This window comes from Hemicordylus capensis, chromosome 6 (genome assembly GCF_027244095.1).
Source record: "Hemicordylus capensis ecotype Gifberg chromosome 6, rHemCap1.1.pri, whole genome shotgun sequence".
NCBI classification, from domain to species: domain Eukaryota; kingdom Metazoa; phylum Chordata; class Lepidosauria; order Squamata; family Cordylidae; genus Hemicordylus; species Hemicordylus capensis.
This window is the reverse complement of record NC_069662.1, coordinates 154130817-154150261: the sequence shown is the minus strand read 5'-3', so window position 1 is coordinate 154150261 and position 19445 is coordinate 154130817. Positions and strand designations below refer to the sequence as shown.

Here is a 19445-nt window from a genome sequence, read left to right as displayed (position 1 = left end):
CGTGTTCACTGGCAATTCAGTGAGCTGTGCTGGAGAACATGCTTATGGTGCCTCCCTCTTCAGAAAAACTGCACCGTAAACATTTTCTTTGGGTACAAGGGGGTGAGTGACAGTGGCGGGGTGGGACTTCCTCCTGTTTCCCCCCACTGAAAACATGAGCACTACTTGCGCTTCACTGTCTAAAGAGGCTACTGTCTTCATGTGATCATCTGAACCCATGCCAGATGGTTTATGGTCCGAGATGAATCCAAGATTTCTGCTTTGGCATTGGTTCACACAATCACACTAATGTCGGTAACCCACATTAAACCTAGATTTGAATGACTGTTTAAACCAGGCCGATGAGTTGGTGAGGAAGGAGGGCTCTGAGCACTCCTTACAACTTCAAATCTTAAAAGTACCCCCAAGGGTTCCTGTAATGCTGGCTGGGAACCATTACCATACAATGACTTTGCTGATAAAACATTATTTAACACTTGTTTTTCACTGTGCCAAGTGAACAAAACATGAAAGAGAAGAAGCTGGATTCAGGCAGCAATTCCTTTACTTGGGAGTAATCCCCATTGAACACAGTGAGACTTACTTTGAGTGAATACGCACAGGTCTGGTCTGTTCCTTATGCAAGAGGATTGTTTCTGTTACTTCAGTGAGATGCACTTGTATACTGTATAATTATATACATTCATGAAACAAGTGTACATTATATACACTTGTATCATGTGTCTAAGAGATCAGCACAGGTGTTGGGGTTCTGCTTAAGATGTGAGTTAAGAGGACATGATGTGAGGGAGTTCCTGCCTGGTGCTGAATTTCAGCTCAGATTTCTGGCCCTAAACCATCTTTCAATCAGCACTAGGTGAGCTATTAACTAAAAGCAATTCGAATATCCAGTTAAAATCCCTCTGCAAGCTGAAATGGGAAAGTCCAGTGGGCTTAAAGATAACAAGAAAAGAGGTGTGAATGCGACGGATAATGTGCATGAAGCCCTGAAGTGAGCTCTGCCTTAAGGAGAGCTCGTCTTATGGTAAAGGTAAAGTGTGCTGTCAAGTCGATTTCTATTCCTGGCGCCAACAGAACCCTGTGGTTTTCTTTTGGTAGAACACAGGAGGGGTTTACCATTGCTTCTTCCCGCGCAGTATGAGATGTTGCCTTTTAGCATCTTCCTATATTGCTACTGCCCAATATAGTACCAGCGGCGGGGATTCTAACCGGCAACCTTCTGCTTGTTAGTCAAGCATTTCCCTGCTGCGCCACTTAAGGTGACAGTGAGCATGAATTGTCCACATCATGAGGAGTCACAACCTTAAACTGATCCAGCCTAACCACTTAAGAGGGATTGCTGGACACCTCCGCGTTAGAGTCTACAATAACTATGAGGTCGGAGTCTGTCAGCCCGAATACAAGAGATTTTATCCACAAAGAAGAACTCATTAAAAACATCACAACGGGTTATTGATAGTTCCAGATTTTGATTCAAGGGAAGAGGGGCATGTACTAGCCCTCTCACAACCCTGAACATCTCCGCTAGACAAGAGCTTGCAGATGCAATACAGGCAACAATAACAACAAAAATCACTTCTTTGCCACACGTATTGCCTGAGCATAGGTCTTCAGATGCATTTGATGTTGTAATCTGTTGGATTCAAGTTGGGTTTTTTTGGTATCTGACTCTGCTAATGATGTCAGTTATAAGCCTGTTCTATATGCCATGGCAGCAGAAAAGATTGTGAGGGGATACATCAAATTGATGTCCATTCTCTACCATAGCAATCATCTTATGTAACAATGACGATTTCTAGTTCTTTTGTCCATTGTACTGCCTCTGATGTTTATTTTTATCCCTTGTATGTTTACTGTATATGCGGTTCTCTTTGATGTTAGAGAAAAGGCTAGGTCTTTTGTGATGAATTTTGGCTATTATAACAAATTGACTGACTGAGAGAAACTATCAGCGGCCCTATAAATTCAGTCTAGAGCATTTAGAATGATTCTTTCACAACTTTCAGTGGCATTGATCACACATTTTCCAAAATGAGATGGTAGAGTGAGACGGTAGAATTCTGGATTGTGCCATTTTAGACTACATGTGGTGGGGGTTTATATATTTCTTCATTCTCATCTAACCCTAACCCAAAGCAGTCACTGATTAGCAAAAACAACTTAACATCACACATAAAGTATTGGCTATATAACATAAAACATTAGTTAAATTAATTCCTCCTAAAAGTGTCTGTAAAATAATATACCTACCAATGCGCCTAGGTTACATCTATATATTTATTTCTCTTAGAGGTACCCTTTGCTAATACCATTTGTGGCAGCTCTCACGAGAGTTTGTGAGCAGCTGCCAGATAATATTAGCAATGTTGACGGGGGAGAAAATAGGGATGCCAGCCGGCAGTGGCGGCCCGGGCTGGTGGGAGGAGGCAGTGGCAGCGGGCTGGCCCTACCCAGCTAGCGGGAGCAGGAGGTGGCGGCAGGCCGACCCGACCCAGCTGGCGGGAGTTCATGGCCACTACCGGGAGTGGACAAGTGGGAGAAGGTGGTGGGACAGCTTTCCGGCTCGCCCGCTAGCCGGAAAGCGCAGGGGGTGGAGGAGAAGCGGGTCAGCCAGCCGGCCAACCAGCCAGAAAGCGCGGCGGGGGGGAGAAGTGGGCGGGGGGAGAGGAAGCAGGCCTGCCTGCCTGCCAGCCAGAAAGGGGGCGGAGAAGTGGGGGGGGATGTGGCCAATGAGAAAACTGGGGGGGGGGAGGAAAACGTAGTGGCGGTGAGTGGGCTGGCTGGAGGCGCAGATGTTCTGCACCTGGCCCAGCTAGTCTGTATATTTATTTTCCCTAGGCATACCCGTCGCTAATCCCATGCGTGGCAGTTCTAGTGAGACTAGCGATGGGATGTGGAGAAATAATGGAGGCAGTGGTGGTGGGCCCAGCCGCTGGGGTGAGGAGATGGCAGTGCTGGTGGTGGGCCCGGCTATGTCGCCAGGGTGAGGAGGTGGCAGCGGTGGGCCTGGCCACGCCGCCAGGGTGAGGAAGTGGCTGAGCTGCCAGGAAGAAGAACCAGTGGGCCTGATGAGGAGGCGGCGGCAGGAAGGGGATGGGCCGGCTTAAAAGCAGGACATAAATTGTGGGCGGGGAGGGGAGGAGCAGGCCGGGCAGGCGTCAGAGGTGCAGATGTTCTGCGCCCGGCCCAGCTAGTTAGAAATTAATTCATGACTAATTTTACTGGCTACCGCACAAAATTTGGCTACTTCATATGAAATATTGAAGTCCTGATCAGAAAGAAGAAAATATACATAGGACTTATCAGATCAGCCCAGTTACTTGTTTAAAAGGGCAACAATTTGAGAATTACGAGGATTTTTATAAAAGACAAAATATAATAGAACATGGGCCATGGATTCTGCTGTACCTATGCTGCAGGGACAGAGCCTTTCAGCATATGGATTTTTCTTAAACCTACCCTCCAGCCATGCACAGGGGACATGTTAAAACCTGCCAGCACAAACATCCTGCAGTATTTAGGCACCGTGAGCAGGTTGAGGTACATTGCTGGTTTAATACTAAAACATTGGTTTCCTGTACTGTATGGAATGGTAGAAAATGTGCGTGTCCCACATGGATTTTGGTCTCCCAGCAGTTAACATCCAAAACTCATCATATGAACTTCAAGATTTGTTGTGCTTAGCAGCATTTATATACTCCTGCAGAGTGTACTTGAAGAATGGATCCAGCATTTGCCAAAAGGATGATAACATAAGTCCTATTCATGTTATGTTCAACACACATACAATCTGTGCACAATATACGAAAGCACAGATCTGTACAGTGATTCACACATTATGTTGAACATGTTGGGGGTTGTGATTATTTAGCAAAGTCCAAGGAAGCTACCATTCCAGTTACAGAGTGCAGAGCTTAATTGCTGCAGCTATTTAATTAATATACATGGAGATCACTGTAGAGTCTAAACTAAAGAAAGCTAATATAAGAGAGCAAGTGTTCGCTTATGATATAGCATAATGCTTTTCTCTCTCATTTTGATTGATTGATTGATTGATTGATTAAGTGACAGCAAGTCGGTGTCAACTCTTAGTGACCACATAGATTCTGTCCAGGATGATCTGTTTCCAGGATGAACTTGACCTTTAAGGTCTCTCAGAGGTGCATTCATTGCTGTCGAAACTGAGTCCATCCACCTTGCTGCTGGTCAGGGGCGTAACTATAATAGGGCAAGGGGAGACAGTTTGTCTGGGGGCCCACTGCCTTGTGGGGGGGCCCAGAGGCAAGTCACATGACTGACTCCCCCAGCCGTGCATCCACCCGGGCTTCTTTTCATCCTCCGCAATTGATTTGAGTATTAAGACCTGGAGCTACCAGAACAGCATGTCTTTCTCTAGTACCATTAAATGACTTGCATCGTCCACAATTTACAAAACCTTTAAAAAAATAATTTAGGATGGTGTTCTAGTGTGGCATATATATATATATATATATATATATATATATATATATATATATACACACACACACACACACACACACACACACACACACTATGCTTTTTGTTACCACTATTCAGCCTCATTTAAGATTTATTTACTTCATGAGCTGAGCTTCAGTGAGCAGGGGCCCATTTAAAAATCTTGTCTCTGGGCCCAGTCCAACCTTGCAACGCCCCTGCTGCTGGTCATCCTCTTCTTCTCTTTCCTTCGACTTTCCCCGGCATTATGGACTTTTCAAGGGAGCTGAGTTTTCACATAATGTGTCTGAAGTATGAGAGTTTGAGCCTGGTCATTTGTGTTTCGAGTGAAAATTCTGGATTGATTTGTTCTATGATCCATTTGTTTGTTTTCCTGGCTGTCCATGGTATCCTCAAAAGTCTTCTCCAGCACCAAAGTTCAAAAGCACCAATGCTTTTTCTATCTTGCTTCTTCGAAGTCCAGCTTTCGCATCCATAGAGTGTCATGGAAAAAGCCATTGTCAGAACTATTTTAATCTTTGTAGGTGTATCCTTTCCAAGGCCTTCATTACAACCCTACCAAGTGCTAGTCTGTGGAGTATTTCTTGACTGCTGGATCCTTTACTGTTGACAGTCGATCCTAAAAAGCAGAAGCTATCCACCACTTCAATGTCTTCATTATCAATTCTGAGGGTGGTTGCTATACCTGTCGTCATTAGTTTAGTCTTCTTTACATTTAGTTGTAGTCACATGTTTTCACTGTGCTCCTTGACTTTCATTACTAGAGCTCTCATTTTACTGGTTCCTAATGAGGGATGTGCATGAATCTGTTTGGGGGCCCTTTTACTGGCCTCCAAACAGGTCCGAATGACCATCCACGTGTCGGGTACTTCCAGTCCGACGAGGCAACAAAACATTAGGGAGGTACACTGCCCCCACCTGGTGGGGGAAACATGGCAGGAGGGTAAGAGCTCTCCCCCCCCTTAAAGGTTTCCTCCCTGCCTTCAAGCAGCCCCCGGCAGCTGATTCTGTGCATACATCCCTATTCCTAATTAGTGTGTGTGGCCATTGGCATGGTCCTCAAACTAGTCCATTGCCCAAAGGCATTTGCAAGCAAGGCCTAATGACTAGAAGGGACCATGGCGGATTAAGGGACTAGCCTAGGAGACCACGAAGGTCAAGCTTTTGCTGCAAAAGGTATCATCACACAGCATCCAGACCACAGTGTATCACAAGCAGAAGAGAATAAAGAGGCTGACATCCTGGCAAAATTTATTGGAGGAAGGAGTCCTATTGAAATGTAGTAGTCAATAGGAAGTGAGTAAGTAGTCAAATGTAAGCAACCTCTGAGTAGTGCTTTTCTGTCTCCCAACACATGTATTTCTCTCCCCCTGCCAGCACCACCAGCAGTGACAACCACTGAGGAGTTGCTTGAGCAACGCCTCAAGCTTTCCCTCTGTCGGTACTCCGCCATCCAAAGTGCATAACAGGAGATACATACAGCTCCTTCTCCGACTCAGCTGTTTTCAGCAGGCTTTGTGGCGTAGAATTCACTCAAATCTAGCCCACAGTGGAGGTATGAAACAATGCAACACAACACCTCAATGCACTATCAGGGAGCCTCTGTGTAGGCATTTTAATGCACACATATTAAAAAGAGTTTACCTTGCAGATGAGGCAACGCTGCTTTAAAATGCCCTGCTAACTGGGCAAAGAGGCACCTTTTTAACATGGTGATTCTCTTGTATTTAGCAGCGGGAGAGTAACTGGCCCTATCCACCCCCAGCACAGAACCTCCAGTGACTGTTGCTGGTGTCTATCTTATGTTTCTTTTTAGATTGTGAGCCCTTTGGGGACAGGGATCCATCTTATTTATTTATTATTTCTCGATGTAAACCGCTTTGGAACCTTTTGTTGAAAAGTGGTATATAAATATGTGTTGTTAAAAATGAACGGTAACAACAAAGACTATTCCTCAAAAGGTAAATGAAGAGTATTGTGGCACCTGAAAGACCCTTTTATAGTTTTTGCTGCAAGTTTGCCACAGACTACACAGTCATCCCTCTCGATTTTCTCAAAATGATAGCAGCTCCGGAGCAATTCCTTATTCTGAAGCGTCTGCCTTCTTTAATTCCAAGAACCTCCTATATATGTAAGTAGAAGGTGAAGCTGGCCGTTCACTGAGCAAAGCCGTTTTGCATTACGATTATTTACAGCATTCCCCCAGCGGATGCCAGTGTAAAATGCAGTGCATCTAGCTATTTTGGCAAGATTGTTTATGCAAAATTTGGCATCTGTAGGCACGTAATCGGGAAGTATCTCTTTGTGCTGAAAACCAAACAAAACGTATTAATTGCTTCAAGCTGGTTAAGCCTTCCAGCGTGGACTCAGTTTCCCAGAACCGTTTGCGGTCCGGTCACCCTCTACCATCCTAACTTTCATGCCATTGGTCCTTGAGATAGACACCCGACCTATCGGCTATAACCTCATTCTACCAGCCGGTTGCTAGGCAGACCTTCAGCGAAGTTGCCTAGGTTTCCTAACCTAGCTGCGGCCTATAGCTTAGAGGGTCCGAAACTGAAGCCACAGCGGCAACCGGGGATGCTGGACCTCGGGGTAACTGCGCGCCGTTATGGAGAGCGATAAGGTGAGCGCTCGCATTGCAAGATCGGGGGAGGAGAGACGTCGGATGGATTGTGCAAACCTCGCTAGGGGAGCCCATCCGCACTGCCTGGCCGGGGGCGAGTAAGCCAGCGGGCTGCTCTTGGACAGCCAGAGATCCTGCAACCTGGTTAGGTTTAAGCAGAGCTAAAATCCGCCCCCCACCTCCAGCCCTTGACACCCGCCTCCACCCCAGACCATCGCCCATACCACAAGATCACACTCACATAACTGCGTGTGCCATAGGCTGCAATCCCATCTGCAAATTTACCGGGGAGTAAACCCCACTGAGCACAGTAAAGGTAAAGTGTGCCGTCAAGTCGATTTCGACTCCTGGCGCCCACAGAGCCCTGTGCCGCCCCTCTCCACAGGCACAACCCCTAACAAAGGCTGGTGTCGTATCCAAACCTATTTGGGAGCAAGGCAAACGCTGTTGCACTCACAGTGGCACTTAATAGCTGCAGAATTAGAGACATGCAAAAGATCACTAGGCATGATTGTGCCAGTGCCTGTGTGCATTCACTTGGGTGTAAATATTATTGAGCTTAGTGGGACACTTGCTTTCAAGTAAATACGTATAGGCTGACAAGTAACAGCCAGAGAGTATGACCTCAAATCCTGCCTGTAGGCTTCCAGCGGCGTCTGGTGGGCCACTGTGTGAAACAGGATGCTGGACTAGATGGGCCTTGGGCCTGATCCAGCAGGGCTGTTCTTATGTTCTTAAATGGATTGTACAGATTGATTTACTCAGAAGTAAGTACTATTGTGTTAGATGTGCTCAGAGGTGCTCTTACCCCTGGACTTTGGGGCCAAAGTCCAGGGACTCCATACCCCCTGGGGCTCCCCAAATCCTCTTTAGTCCATCCTGGGTAGTGTGGTTTGTGCTCTCAAGAACTTACGTGTTAAACAATGTTGCTTAACTTGCAATGGGGGGGCCTCCAAAGGCCTTTAGATCCAGGCTCCAAAATTACCTTGGTGCACCTCTGGATGTGTTTGCTCCCATTGTGAGGTGACACATAGGCTTCACACTTCAGAGTTGCTGCTTCATCCATACGCAGGCATTCAAAGGCTAGCAGAAGTGTTCACAGTATGGCATGATGGTTAAGGGGTGCTAAGTGGCAACTGATCTGTAATTCATGATCTTCCACCTCTAATTCTGCAACAAGATGACTTGCCACCCCCATGTGCTAGCACCAAAACTCTGCAATCCTGGGCTGCTTCCTTTCCTAGAGCTGCACTTTCTGTCATCCCTTAAACCTGGCTTTGTGTGAAGAGGATGGCCCCCATTTCCCGTTTCTAATCTCTCAAATTCAGCTGTCTAGGAGTGGGCTTGGCAGACCATATCCTCAAGACTCTTCTAAAATTGAAACCCTCCCAGACTCCAGTGTGTGACTCATTCTGGCCCACACACTGCTAGTGGTGTGTGTGTGTGTGTGTGTGTTTTAAGGCAACCCCTGGTTTTTCCTTATATGGCGAAAATGCTTGTCCACCCCAGAACTTTCTGGGCTACTCTCTACATGCTTTCTGTTTTTCTCTCTATCCATGCTGCTCTGTCCTAAGCATGTTTGCTCAGATATAAATTCCCCTAAGTTAATAGGATGTACTTCCCAGACTGCGCCTGATTACAGATTGCTCCCCAGTTTACAATGAGTAGTTGTCATCAGTTGTCTTCTGTCAGTTCCTATTAATGGCAGGTAGCCAATCTCTCTTTCAAAAAAATCTAATCCCCAACTCTATTAGTTTAGTGGTGCATTTGGTCCTGCTAACATTAAATAGGTTTAAATAGTTAAATAGGTACTTTGGCTTGTCTGCACCAGACTCTTCTCAGATTCAGCAATGGTTGGAGATTCAAATTTTTTTTAAAAGTTCTTGCTCGTCTTATTCCACCCCACCCGGTAATAGATGCTTGATGATGATGATGATGATGATGATGATTACATTTACATCCCACTCTTCCTCCAAGGAGCCTTTTAGATGATTATCTGTCCAAGTGGAAATTGAAAATTACAAAGAAGTTATTGTCACTGCGTCTTTCAGTAGAACTCCTTATTTCCTTAGGCTATGAGCAAGTCAAACAGATATTTTCTCAATGGGTAGATGATATAGACTATCAAAATGATGTTAATGGATCACCCTCGTACATGAGGGACTGGGCAGTAAATTTTGTATGGGAACTCGCGAGTTATTTAACAACACTTTCCTTCCCCAGGCTGCAAAAAGAATTCTTCAGGGCAAGACATAAGGTTCTCCCCTCCACCCTCCCGGGGTGTGTGTGTTAGTTACTCAAGAGTGCCATTGGCTGATAGAACCTGCCCACGTGGGGCAGAGGAGATAGACACAATCCAATATGCCCTGTTATACTGCCCCTTTTACAAGGACTCCCCCATAAGATATATTTCCCCTCTATTGCAGAGGTATCCATACAGATTGGAGGGGTTCTGTTCCAAGCTATTGCTCTCTGATACAAATCAAACCATAATGTGCATGATGATAGCTAAATTTTGTGTAGCAGCAGTGAAAATGCGACAACAGTTGCTACAGTCATGTTGCAGTTGGATGTAATATTTTTATGTATTTATTGTTTGTTTTAATCTCTGTATTTGATCTTTGATTGAAATAAACATTGACATATGAGTAATTGATACTCCCAACTTATGAACGGATGAGGCATGTGGACGAAGGTTGTCGCATCTTGTTTGGCCCTAAGTATGATAGCAGACTCATTCAAATATTGATGAGTTGCCACTACCAGTCCCAGTGTTCCAAAGACAACGTGTTAGTAGTCTCCAGTTTAAAATTGTCTATGGATTTCCCCCCCTAGAAAAGAACCAAAGACGACACTTGGAAATCTGATGAACTAAAGAAGCATCTTAAGGTAACATTTATAAAATACTAGAGCAACATCATTTTGTGTATATTTTATATGAAATTTTGTAGTTAGGTTCCAAACAGCTACTTTTTAGGTATGCTTAAAGGTTAGGATGGTATTCCCACAGGAATGTTTTAGCATTTTTTTCCTGTGAAAAGCAAACCCCCAAGCCATATCACAAACTGCTTTGAAAGTTCTCTTGGTGGCATGTTTATTGCAGTTCTCAAAACACACACTCAGCTCATCCTTTGTGGATACAAGAGGGTTTTTAATGGTTATTAATTAATCAAATCAATTAACTAAATAAAATAGATTTCTTACTAATAGTGGGAGCTTCTTGAAATAAAAATGAAACATTTGCCATAGGACAAAGGTAGACAGCAAGTAGCCCAGGGACACACCCCACTTGCAAAGCAATTTTATCTGGCCCTTGCCCTTGATGACCCTTCCATATTTCCATCAATCTGTAGCAGGAATATTTGCTCATAGTTTTAACTTATAAGAAAAAGAAGCATTGAGCCTCTATTTCTTCTGTTTTTTGGTATTACTGTCCCATACATATTCTGGAAGGCAAAGTCTTACTGCCAAACTATCTCTTGAGAAGATCTTTTAGGAAATGCATTCCTCAGCCCTTTCTTCCCCAGAATGACTTCCAAGGGTCTGCTGTCCATGGTTGAGAAGCTCATTCTCTGTAGCTGTGAAGTTCTTTTTTCTGAGGCATACAGCAAACATGCAGCAGAAGCTTCTCTCATCAGGGTCAGATACACTGGGCAGGTTCACACATCCCAGCAGCAAGTGAGGGTCCACCAACCGCCGGTTCCCAGTGAGCATATGCTCCTGGTGCGAGCCACAAGTTCAGCTTTTGGCTTGTCATCCGAATCTGCCAATGTTGGGTTCCCTAGCCGCACTTCTCTCCAGGAAACTGACATCTGCAACTAGATTTGAAGTTCGTTACAGATGTCAGGTTTCCAGATAGATGTGTGATGAGAACCTGACATTGGTGGGTTCAGACAACATGCCCTGAGTAGAACTTGTGGTTCACACCGGGAGCACACACTCACCAGAAACTGGCCGTGAGTGGAACCCTACTTGCTTCTGTGATGTGATGTTAAATCTGGCTGTTATGGTGACCAAAAGAAAAAAGGGTTATCAAAGCTGGAGCTCTATGAAAGTCCTGTTGCTCCAAGTTAGATAGGCCTGGAACTGGGGAAAGCCCCTCCCACTGAAAGGAATCAAGCAGTGCATCTCTGCCATAGATTAAACCTTTTCAGAGAAATTAGAAGCCTATTTTTAGAGCCACAACTGCAATACAAATATAGGTCTGCTATTTTAAGTAGCTCTACAATTAATTAATTCGATGTTGCCTATAGAGCTTTTCTGAGATTTGTAAATCACAATTTGTAAAAGGTGAGATTTGGGAGACAAAAGTGTTATACAAGTGTATGTTACTGCTGTTCCTTGTTTCCTTTTTCAGTTGTCTCGATCAGATAGTCAGTCCAAAGACAGGCGGCATCGAGAGAGGAAAACACGAGATGGAGATGGTAATGATCCTGATGAGTACAGATGGAACTTACATAAGGATCAAGAGAAGGACAGGGTAAAATCAAAAGAAAAAGCAGGGGAAAGATATAAATCAAGTGAAAGATATAGAGATGAAAAGCGAGAGAAAGGAAGAGAAAAAGATCATCCCAGAGAACAAGAAAAAAATAAGGGGGCTCATGAAAAATATACCCATGAAGGAAAACATAGCACTGGGAAAGGTGGAGAAAGACACAGTGGTAAAGAAAGGGAGCAGAGGCACAGAAAAGAGGATACCAATCAAACGTATGTGCAGAACACCATTGAGGCTTCTGGGGAAAGGAATGAAGGACACCATAGAAGAAGAGACAGCAAAGATCATGCAGGTGAGTTGATCCTGTATGTGTTTTACAATAATCCTCCCATTAGAAATTGGGAAAATGGGCCCAAACTAATAAGACACTAGTTTTTCTTCTCATCTTCTAAATTTAAAAAAGAGTTTGTCCTAAAAAGATGGCAGATTCAATAGACATGGGGGTTCTAGTTCCATTTCAGAGTTTCAAACACTTTCATGAGTGTCCCCCTTTCTGTTTTGTATGGAATCCATTGCTAACCTATGGAACATTTTGGCTACTCATCTATACTATGAAAGAAGTTTCTGGAGGGCAGATTAGACCTGTGCAAGATAACTTGAAACATTAGCTAATCTGTGGATGGAAATTAGGTGATGCTTGTTTTCTTTTAAGTTTCTTGTAGAGCTGGACTGTGATCCATTGTAACCATAAGGAATGGGTTCTGCGCCTGCGCAGGGACCTCGCGGGCTGATTGATTAGCTCATCTTGACGCCCCTCCTGCCTGCACGTGCCGTGCTGAGTCCGTTAAGAGTGGCGGTTGGGGCGTCTCCTCTTCAGTGTCTCTTTGACTGCCTTAGCGATCAAACCTTGTAGCTCTTGCTCCTCGAGAGAAATTTAGAAAGTGTTTTGGACTCTTGATTTGGACTTGGATTTTGACTGGATTACTCTTTTTAAAAACTGATTTACTCTTACTGGACGGATTGTTGAAAGAATGTTTGCCTTTACAACTTGACCTTGGAACGGATAACGGATTGCGTTTGTGTGACCGACTATTGGATTTGGTGATTGAGTGTTTACCTTCATTACCAACTATCTGGCGATGGAAGGGAAAAAAACCTTTAAAAGATGTGTGAATGTCGGGCCAAGCTGCCGTCGACAGATCACCATGACGCTTGTTTAATGTGCCTAGGAGAGGAGCACAATACCGCGGCATGTGGAGTATGTTGCTCTTTTTCAAAACAGACAAGGCAAAATAGGGCGCTGCGCCTCAGGGCGGGGTTATATGACGAGGTGCTCCGCCCGCCTACACCTCGGCCGGGCACTTCATCAGACTCCCCTTCAATGTCGGGAGCCCGATCGACATCGGGCGCTGCAGACTCCCTGGAGTCGAGTAGTCGCGGAACTGCAGGGCAGCAGTCTAAAACCACGGTGATGAGTGCTGCAAAGTCTTTGGAGATTATTTTCAAGACCCCCAAAGATGTTTCTAAAAAGGGGAAGCACAAACTTCGAGAACGTGCTAAGAGCTTGGAGGCGCCAAAAGTGAAGGTGCACCGTACCCCTTCTCCGGTATCGGCACAAGCTTTTAAAGGCGACTCAGATGAGTCTGCCTCGGCATCGACCGCCTCGACATTGACCACGGCGGCTCGGCATCCAACATCGACGTCGACTTCGACATTGGTGGTTCAGCTGCCTCTCTCTATATCAACATCCTTGCATTTGATGGAAAGGGTCTGTTCCATGAAGACACGGACATGTCTATGGAGTCGTTGAAAAAGTCAAAGTATACGGCTCGTGCCTTTATGGCATCGTTGGGGGCATCCGGGACTATGTCAAAGGGCCACTCTTATTCACGTCAGAGGCCCAATAGATTCCAGGATAGGAAGGACTACAAAAGGCAATACCAGCCTTATCAACGCCCTAGGGGGTATAACCAAAAGACAAAAGGGAATGCAGCACGGCAGAATAAAGAAGCTCCTAAACAGGGCTTTTGATGGGACGGTTCATCCACTGCACATTCAGAACATTGGCCTGATTCCACCAATGCCGGCCAGTCTAACCAGGACCCCCACCATCGGTCCTGTGGTTGTCAGAAATACCATCAAACTGGCAAGCCATGCCCAAGCATGACACAACAACATAACAACAGACCGGTGGGTTCTAAGGATAGTACAAACGGGGTATGCGTTGGAATTTGTGGGAAAGCCTCTTTTTTCAGGACTGATATACATGCCGGCCACGGAAATACTACAAGAGGAGTCAACGTTTTGCTAGAGAAGCAGGCGATTGCTGCAGTGCAGTGGGCGAACAGGTTATCGGGTTATTTCTCCCATTATTTCCAGATCCCGAAGAGAGATGACGGGATCCGGGCTATAATGGACCTGAGGGGTCTCAACTATTACATATTGACCAAGAAATTCAGAATGGTCACTCTACAGTCTATCCTGCGCTTGTTGATCCACGGGGTGTGGGCAGCGACATTGGACCTGAAGGATGCCTACCTTCATGTAGGCATCCAGGAGAACCACCACAAATATCTCCGGTTCACGGTGGGGAGTCAAATATACCAGTACATGGTTCTCCTGTTCGGATTGTCGACGGCACCGAGGGTTTTTACCAAGGTTATGGCGGTTGTGGTTGCCTACCTGAGGACACTGGGGGTGATGGTCTACCCGTACTTACACGATTGGCTCCTGGTCAGTCATAGCAAAGAGGTCTTGGTCCAACAAATACGACAGGTGGTTTGCCTGTTGGAAAGCCTAGGAATCAACATCAACTGGAAGAAGTCGAAGCTCACCCCAATGAATTGGGTAGACTTCATTGGTGCAGTGCTGGATTTAGAAAGAAAGAGGGCGTTTTTTCCTCAGGAGCGCATTCGCCAGATACACTCACTCATCCAACAATTTGTGAGCACCCCGTGTCAACCTGCAGTGTGGATCCAGAAGCTGCTAGGTCTAATGGCCTCCTGCACCACAGGGGTACAGTACGCACGTCTGCACATGCGCATGCTACAACAATGGTACCTCCGCAACTTTTGCCCCAATGTGGACAGTCAAAACATGCGCCTGACCATGCCACAGGTAGTTTTGAGCAGTTTACGTTGGTGGATGGAGGTACGCAATCTGACACAAGGGGTGTTGTTCGCAGCATTAACCCCCACCTGTTGGGTGACAACGGATGCATCCTTGACAGGATGGGGGGCGCATTGCATGAACCACTGCATCCAGGGCACTCGGACGCAACCTCAGACTCAGCAACATATCAACTACTTAGAGCTCATGGCAGCATTTCTAGCCCTGAAGGCGTTCGAGCCGCTACTCAAAGGAGAGACTGTGCAGCTGCAGTTGGACAATACGACGGCAATTGCCTATATCAACCACCAAGGGGGGACAGTCTCTCTGACATTGTGTCTACTCGGCCAAAGACTGTGGGACTGGTGCGTGCAGCACTCTGTCTATCTAATAGCACTCCACATATGGCGGGTAGACAATTGCCTGATCGACAGCCTGAGCAGAGTCACCGACTATGGACAGAGGCACGAGTGGGAAATAAAGGACATGTATCTCCAAGAAGCATTCAACAGATGGGGGGTCCCCTCGATAGACTTGTTTGCAAAACGTGCCAACAAAAAGTGTGCCAACTACTGCTCACGTGCGGGCATAGGGCCGGGGTCCCTAGGGGAAGTGTTTCAGCACACCTGGGGTGCGGCTCTGCTGTATCTGTTTCCTCTGTTACCTCTACTAGGATAAGTGGTAGCGTGAATTATCTGAGACAGAGCAGACTGCATTCTACTGATGCCTTGGTGGCCATGCCAACCGTGGTTTGCTCAGCTTCTGCAGTTATCGCGGGGCACCTTCCACAGATTTCCACAAAGACTGGACCTGTTGCAAAGGGAACAGGGAAGGGTGTTGCATCCCGAGGTTCATGCCTTGAAAATGACAGCCTGGAGAATCAGATTATGAAAGATATCTTACTGAATAGCAGGCGTGAGTCCACTAGGCGTAATTACTTATATGAAAGAGAGGGGGATCAAGCCCTTGCATGCCACGCCACGCGAGGTTTTGATTTACCTGACATCACTAAAGTTGAAGGGACTAGCCAATGTTTCTATCAAGCTCCATTTGGCTGCCATTTCAGCCAGACATAAGGGTTGGGATGGGTCAACTGTATTTTCCCATCCGGAAAGTAAACGTTTCCTAAAAGGCCTTAACAATTTGTATCCGCCTGTGCGTCAGCCAATGGAGCAGTGGAGCTTGTCCTTGGTGTTGTCAGCACTTACGGAGCATCCTTTTGAGCCGCTGGCAACTATACCCATTAGGCTACTATCCTTAAAGGCTGCCTTTCTGGTAGCAATCACATCGGCAGAGCGAGTGAGCGAGTTGACAGTGCTTCGTATGCATAAGCCTTATACTCAGTTCTATCCTCACAAGGTGGTTTTGAGACTGGATCCGCGCTTTTGCACAAAGGTAGTTACTGACTTCCATTTAAATCAGGCGATAATTCTGCCTACCTTCTTTCAAGACCCTGAGACAGATTTGGAAAGGGCACTCCACTCGTTAGATGTGCGAAGGGCCCTTCTGTATTACGTGGAGCGGACTCATGACTTCCGGAAAAGTAGGAAACTCTTTATCTCATACAAAGAAAAATGTAGGGGACATCCAGTCTCATACCAACGGCTTGCACACTGGATAGTGGAGCTAATCTTTCAAGCATATAAATGCCAGGGGATCGCGCCGCCTAGAACGGTGCGTGCACACTCTACTAGGGCTTATGCGGCATCAGCAGCCCACCTGTCAGGCATCAAGATGTCAGATATCTGCATGGCGGCCACGTGGTCCTCTCAACAGCCATTTATCAAACATTATGCTATTGATTTGAGGATGGAGCGAGAAGTAAATTTCGGAAGGTCTGTTCTAAAAAGGGTGTTGGCGTAGGCTTCAGGTTGACTGCACCCACCTCCAGAAGGGGGAAGCTTGCTAATCACCCATTCCTTATGGTTACAACGGATCACATTCCAGATAAACAGGTTGCTTACCTGTAACTTATGATCTGGATGTGATCCATTGTAGCCATAAATACCCTCCCTGACCATCCCCACTGCAATACCGGTTGGGGGTAAGGGACTATTCAACTTGCAGATTGCCCCTGGAGGCGGTCTGCGAGAAACTGAAGAGGAGACGCCCCAACCACCACTCTTAACGGACTCAGCATGGCACGTGCAGGTGGGAGGGGCGTCAAGATGAGCTAATCAATCAGCCCGCGAGGTCCCTGCGCAGGTGCAGAGCCCATTCCATATGGCTACAACGGATCACATCCAGATCATAAGTTACAGGTAAGCAACCTGTTTTTGCTTATCCCAAGGCTGGTATAATGGGTTTTGCATACAATTTATGCGTGTATGTGTGTACAATTTGAAAATATGTTTGGAAGTAATAAAATAATATTGATGATGATGATAAAATAACTTTATTAATATAACTACCCCATAACAATTGTTCTCTGGGTGGCTCATAAAGTAAAACAATAAAGCAACAATGGAATAGAAATACAATATCAAATCTGAAATGCTTCTTGAAAAAATATGGCATACATTGGTTCTTTAAAAGGACAGTATCTAGACTAAGTTAGTTATTTAAATTAATGGAACTTAAGTTAGTCATGGTTTTGGTGGTTCTTGGTCATGACAAATGATGCTGCCCATAGTATGTAGTGTAGTAGAAACTTGGGTATACTCAATCAATCAATCATCTTTATTACGGTCAAAGACCAGCAAAGGTTATAATACAGTAAAATAGATAAGGCAATCAGATTATTATGAAAATGAATGTTACATGTATTACTACTATAAACTATAAGATTGAGATTTGTATTACAGTTAAGACTAATAGAATGAGGGTCTAAAAATACAAAATATTTAAAATATACTATGGAGTGCCAGCGAAGTAGCTAAAATAACTAAAGCATAGCATGAAACATCTAATTAAAATAGTAAGGCAGCTAACTAAAATGGATAATCATCGGGATTTTAAAATCTGATACATAAAATTAATTATAAAGTACAGCTCTCAATAAAAGACATCAACCATGTTAAAAAAGAGAGTCTATAAAATGTACTATATGGTAAAAAGGGAAATGAAGTTACTAACTAAAATAAGACAATCTAGTCAAGGAGTTAAAATCAGATTTAAATAGTTAAAATCAGTTTCATGGATCATGGGCTACAGTCAGGGTCCGACGGATCTTGCACGCTGCCACACAGAACGTAGCAATATTGTATGTGAAAGTCTGCTTTTCACCCGAGAGCAGCATCTTAGTGTAGACTTGGCTGGGGTGACCAGGGCAGCTGAGTAGTAGAGGGAGTATGAGTTTATCTCGGCAATCTTTATAGAAATTTCAAGAGAGGAGTACATGCTCAGTGGTTTCCATCTCCCCAGAGGCACAGGGGCAAAGCCTTTCCGCAAATGGAATCTTCCTGAATTTCCCCTTCAAAACAGCGAATAGAAAGACATGACATCGGGTAAGGGTAAACGCCCTTCTGTGGCTTGGTATTTCCAACTGTGTCAAATATGCAGCAGGGGAGACCGTGAACCTGGAGCTGTCTGAGGCCAGGAAACCAGGTACCCTACTTAGATCCACCTGGCATTCTGTATCCAGGATCCTCTGTTTAATGGCCACTTTCGCCTTATCACAGCCCATACCAAGGAGGAGAGATGGAGAGAAACCCAATACCGCCACCCTGTCATAGACTGCCCACTTCCAAGAGGATTGGGAGTTGCCCTGCAGTGTTAATGGGGCCTGGCCTCTAGGGCAAAGCACTAATTTGAGCTAGTGGTTAAGAACAGTCATCCAAATTTTGGCCTCAACTTTTATCATGCCAGTTTCCAGATGCAGAGTGGGGTGTACTCAATGTAAAATGAATATAGTATTGATTTTATAACTGTGATTATTTTTTAGATCATCGAAAGATGAGAGATGATGAAAAAGAGAGAAGGCATTCAGAGAAAAAGGTAAGGGAAAGAAAAACAGCAGGAAGTGCTGCATAGCGACATAAAGGAAAGTGAAAGACAACTGATAAAGCTCCAGTGCCAAAGTAAACACCATGCAGCTAGATATAGCCAACCCCAACACATTCAAACACCGGTCATTTGCTTGTTTTTCATGGACATGGCAGCCTGCTCGGATATGAAAATATGGCAGCTTTGGACATAACTCGACCCACATCCCAAAATATTTGGAACCGTCACAGAACAGTTCTATAGACTTCAGTGGCATTTCACGGATACTTTCATAGTATTTCAATAGCTGTTATTCTGCATATATTGTATTTTTGTACAATTTGGTGTGCCAAGGATTATGTAGGAGTTTGAAAATGGCTTCCTAAAAGCAAAATCTGTGCTTGAAGAGATTGCACGTGATCTCCCTCTCCTTGTATCACTCGCTACGAGCGGTGACGCAGTGAGTGGCAGAGCAGGGAGCTGGAGGAGGTCCTCAGGCATCCCTCCATTCACCGGCATTGAGAGATTCCTCCTCAGTTGGGCGCTCTTGCCACCCGACTCTGTGTCTCTGCTGCCTGCAGTCCACGCACAGACATGACCTTAACCTAGGGTTAAGGGTGCGCTTGTGCCCTTAAACCCATGTTAAAGCTTGGGGTAAATTCCTGGGCTTGGGGCTGAGGCAGCATTGGGATCGGGCTCAATCCTGGTGGTGGACACGGGCAGCCAAGCCCAGGCTAGGGTGCCCAGACTTGGGCTTGGCTGCCCGTGTGAATAGCCTCAGTATGTTTGATCTTCAGAACTGTTGCTTGGCTGGCACAACAAGGGAACACTCACGTGCATGGGCCTCTGCAGGATGTATTCCAGGGGGAACCA

The 19445-nt window shown here is 45.4% G+C and overlaps 1 protein-coding gene across 2 annotated transcripts in view; it reads left to right on the top strand.

Annotated features, from left to right (window-relative positions):
• The window catches only part of DYNC2I1 (dynein 2 intermediate chain 1), a 70906-nt gene that overhangs the window by 10287 nt on the left and 41174 nt on the right, over positions 1 to 19445 (top strand). The window contains exons 1-4 of one of the 2 annotated variants that reach the window (XM_053259168.1): positions 6969 to 7105; positions 9941 to 9994; positions 11463 to 11892; positions 18532 to 18584. In XM_053259168.1, the coding sequence (XP_053115143.1) occupies positions 7091 to 7105; positions 9941 to 9994; positions 11463 to 11892; positions 18532 to 18584 (552 nt within the window). In that variant the 5' untranslated portion in view covers positions 6969 to 7090. Of the gene's footprint in view, positions 1 to 6968; positions 7106 to 9940; positions 9995 to 11462; positions 11893 to 18531; positions 18585 to 19445 lie in introns of those variants that run through there. The other variant, XM_053259169.1, reaches the window with a different exon arrangement.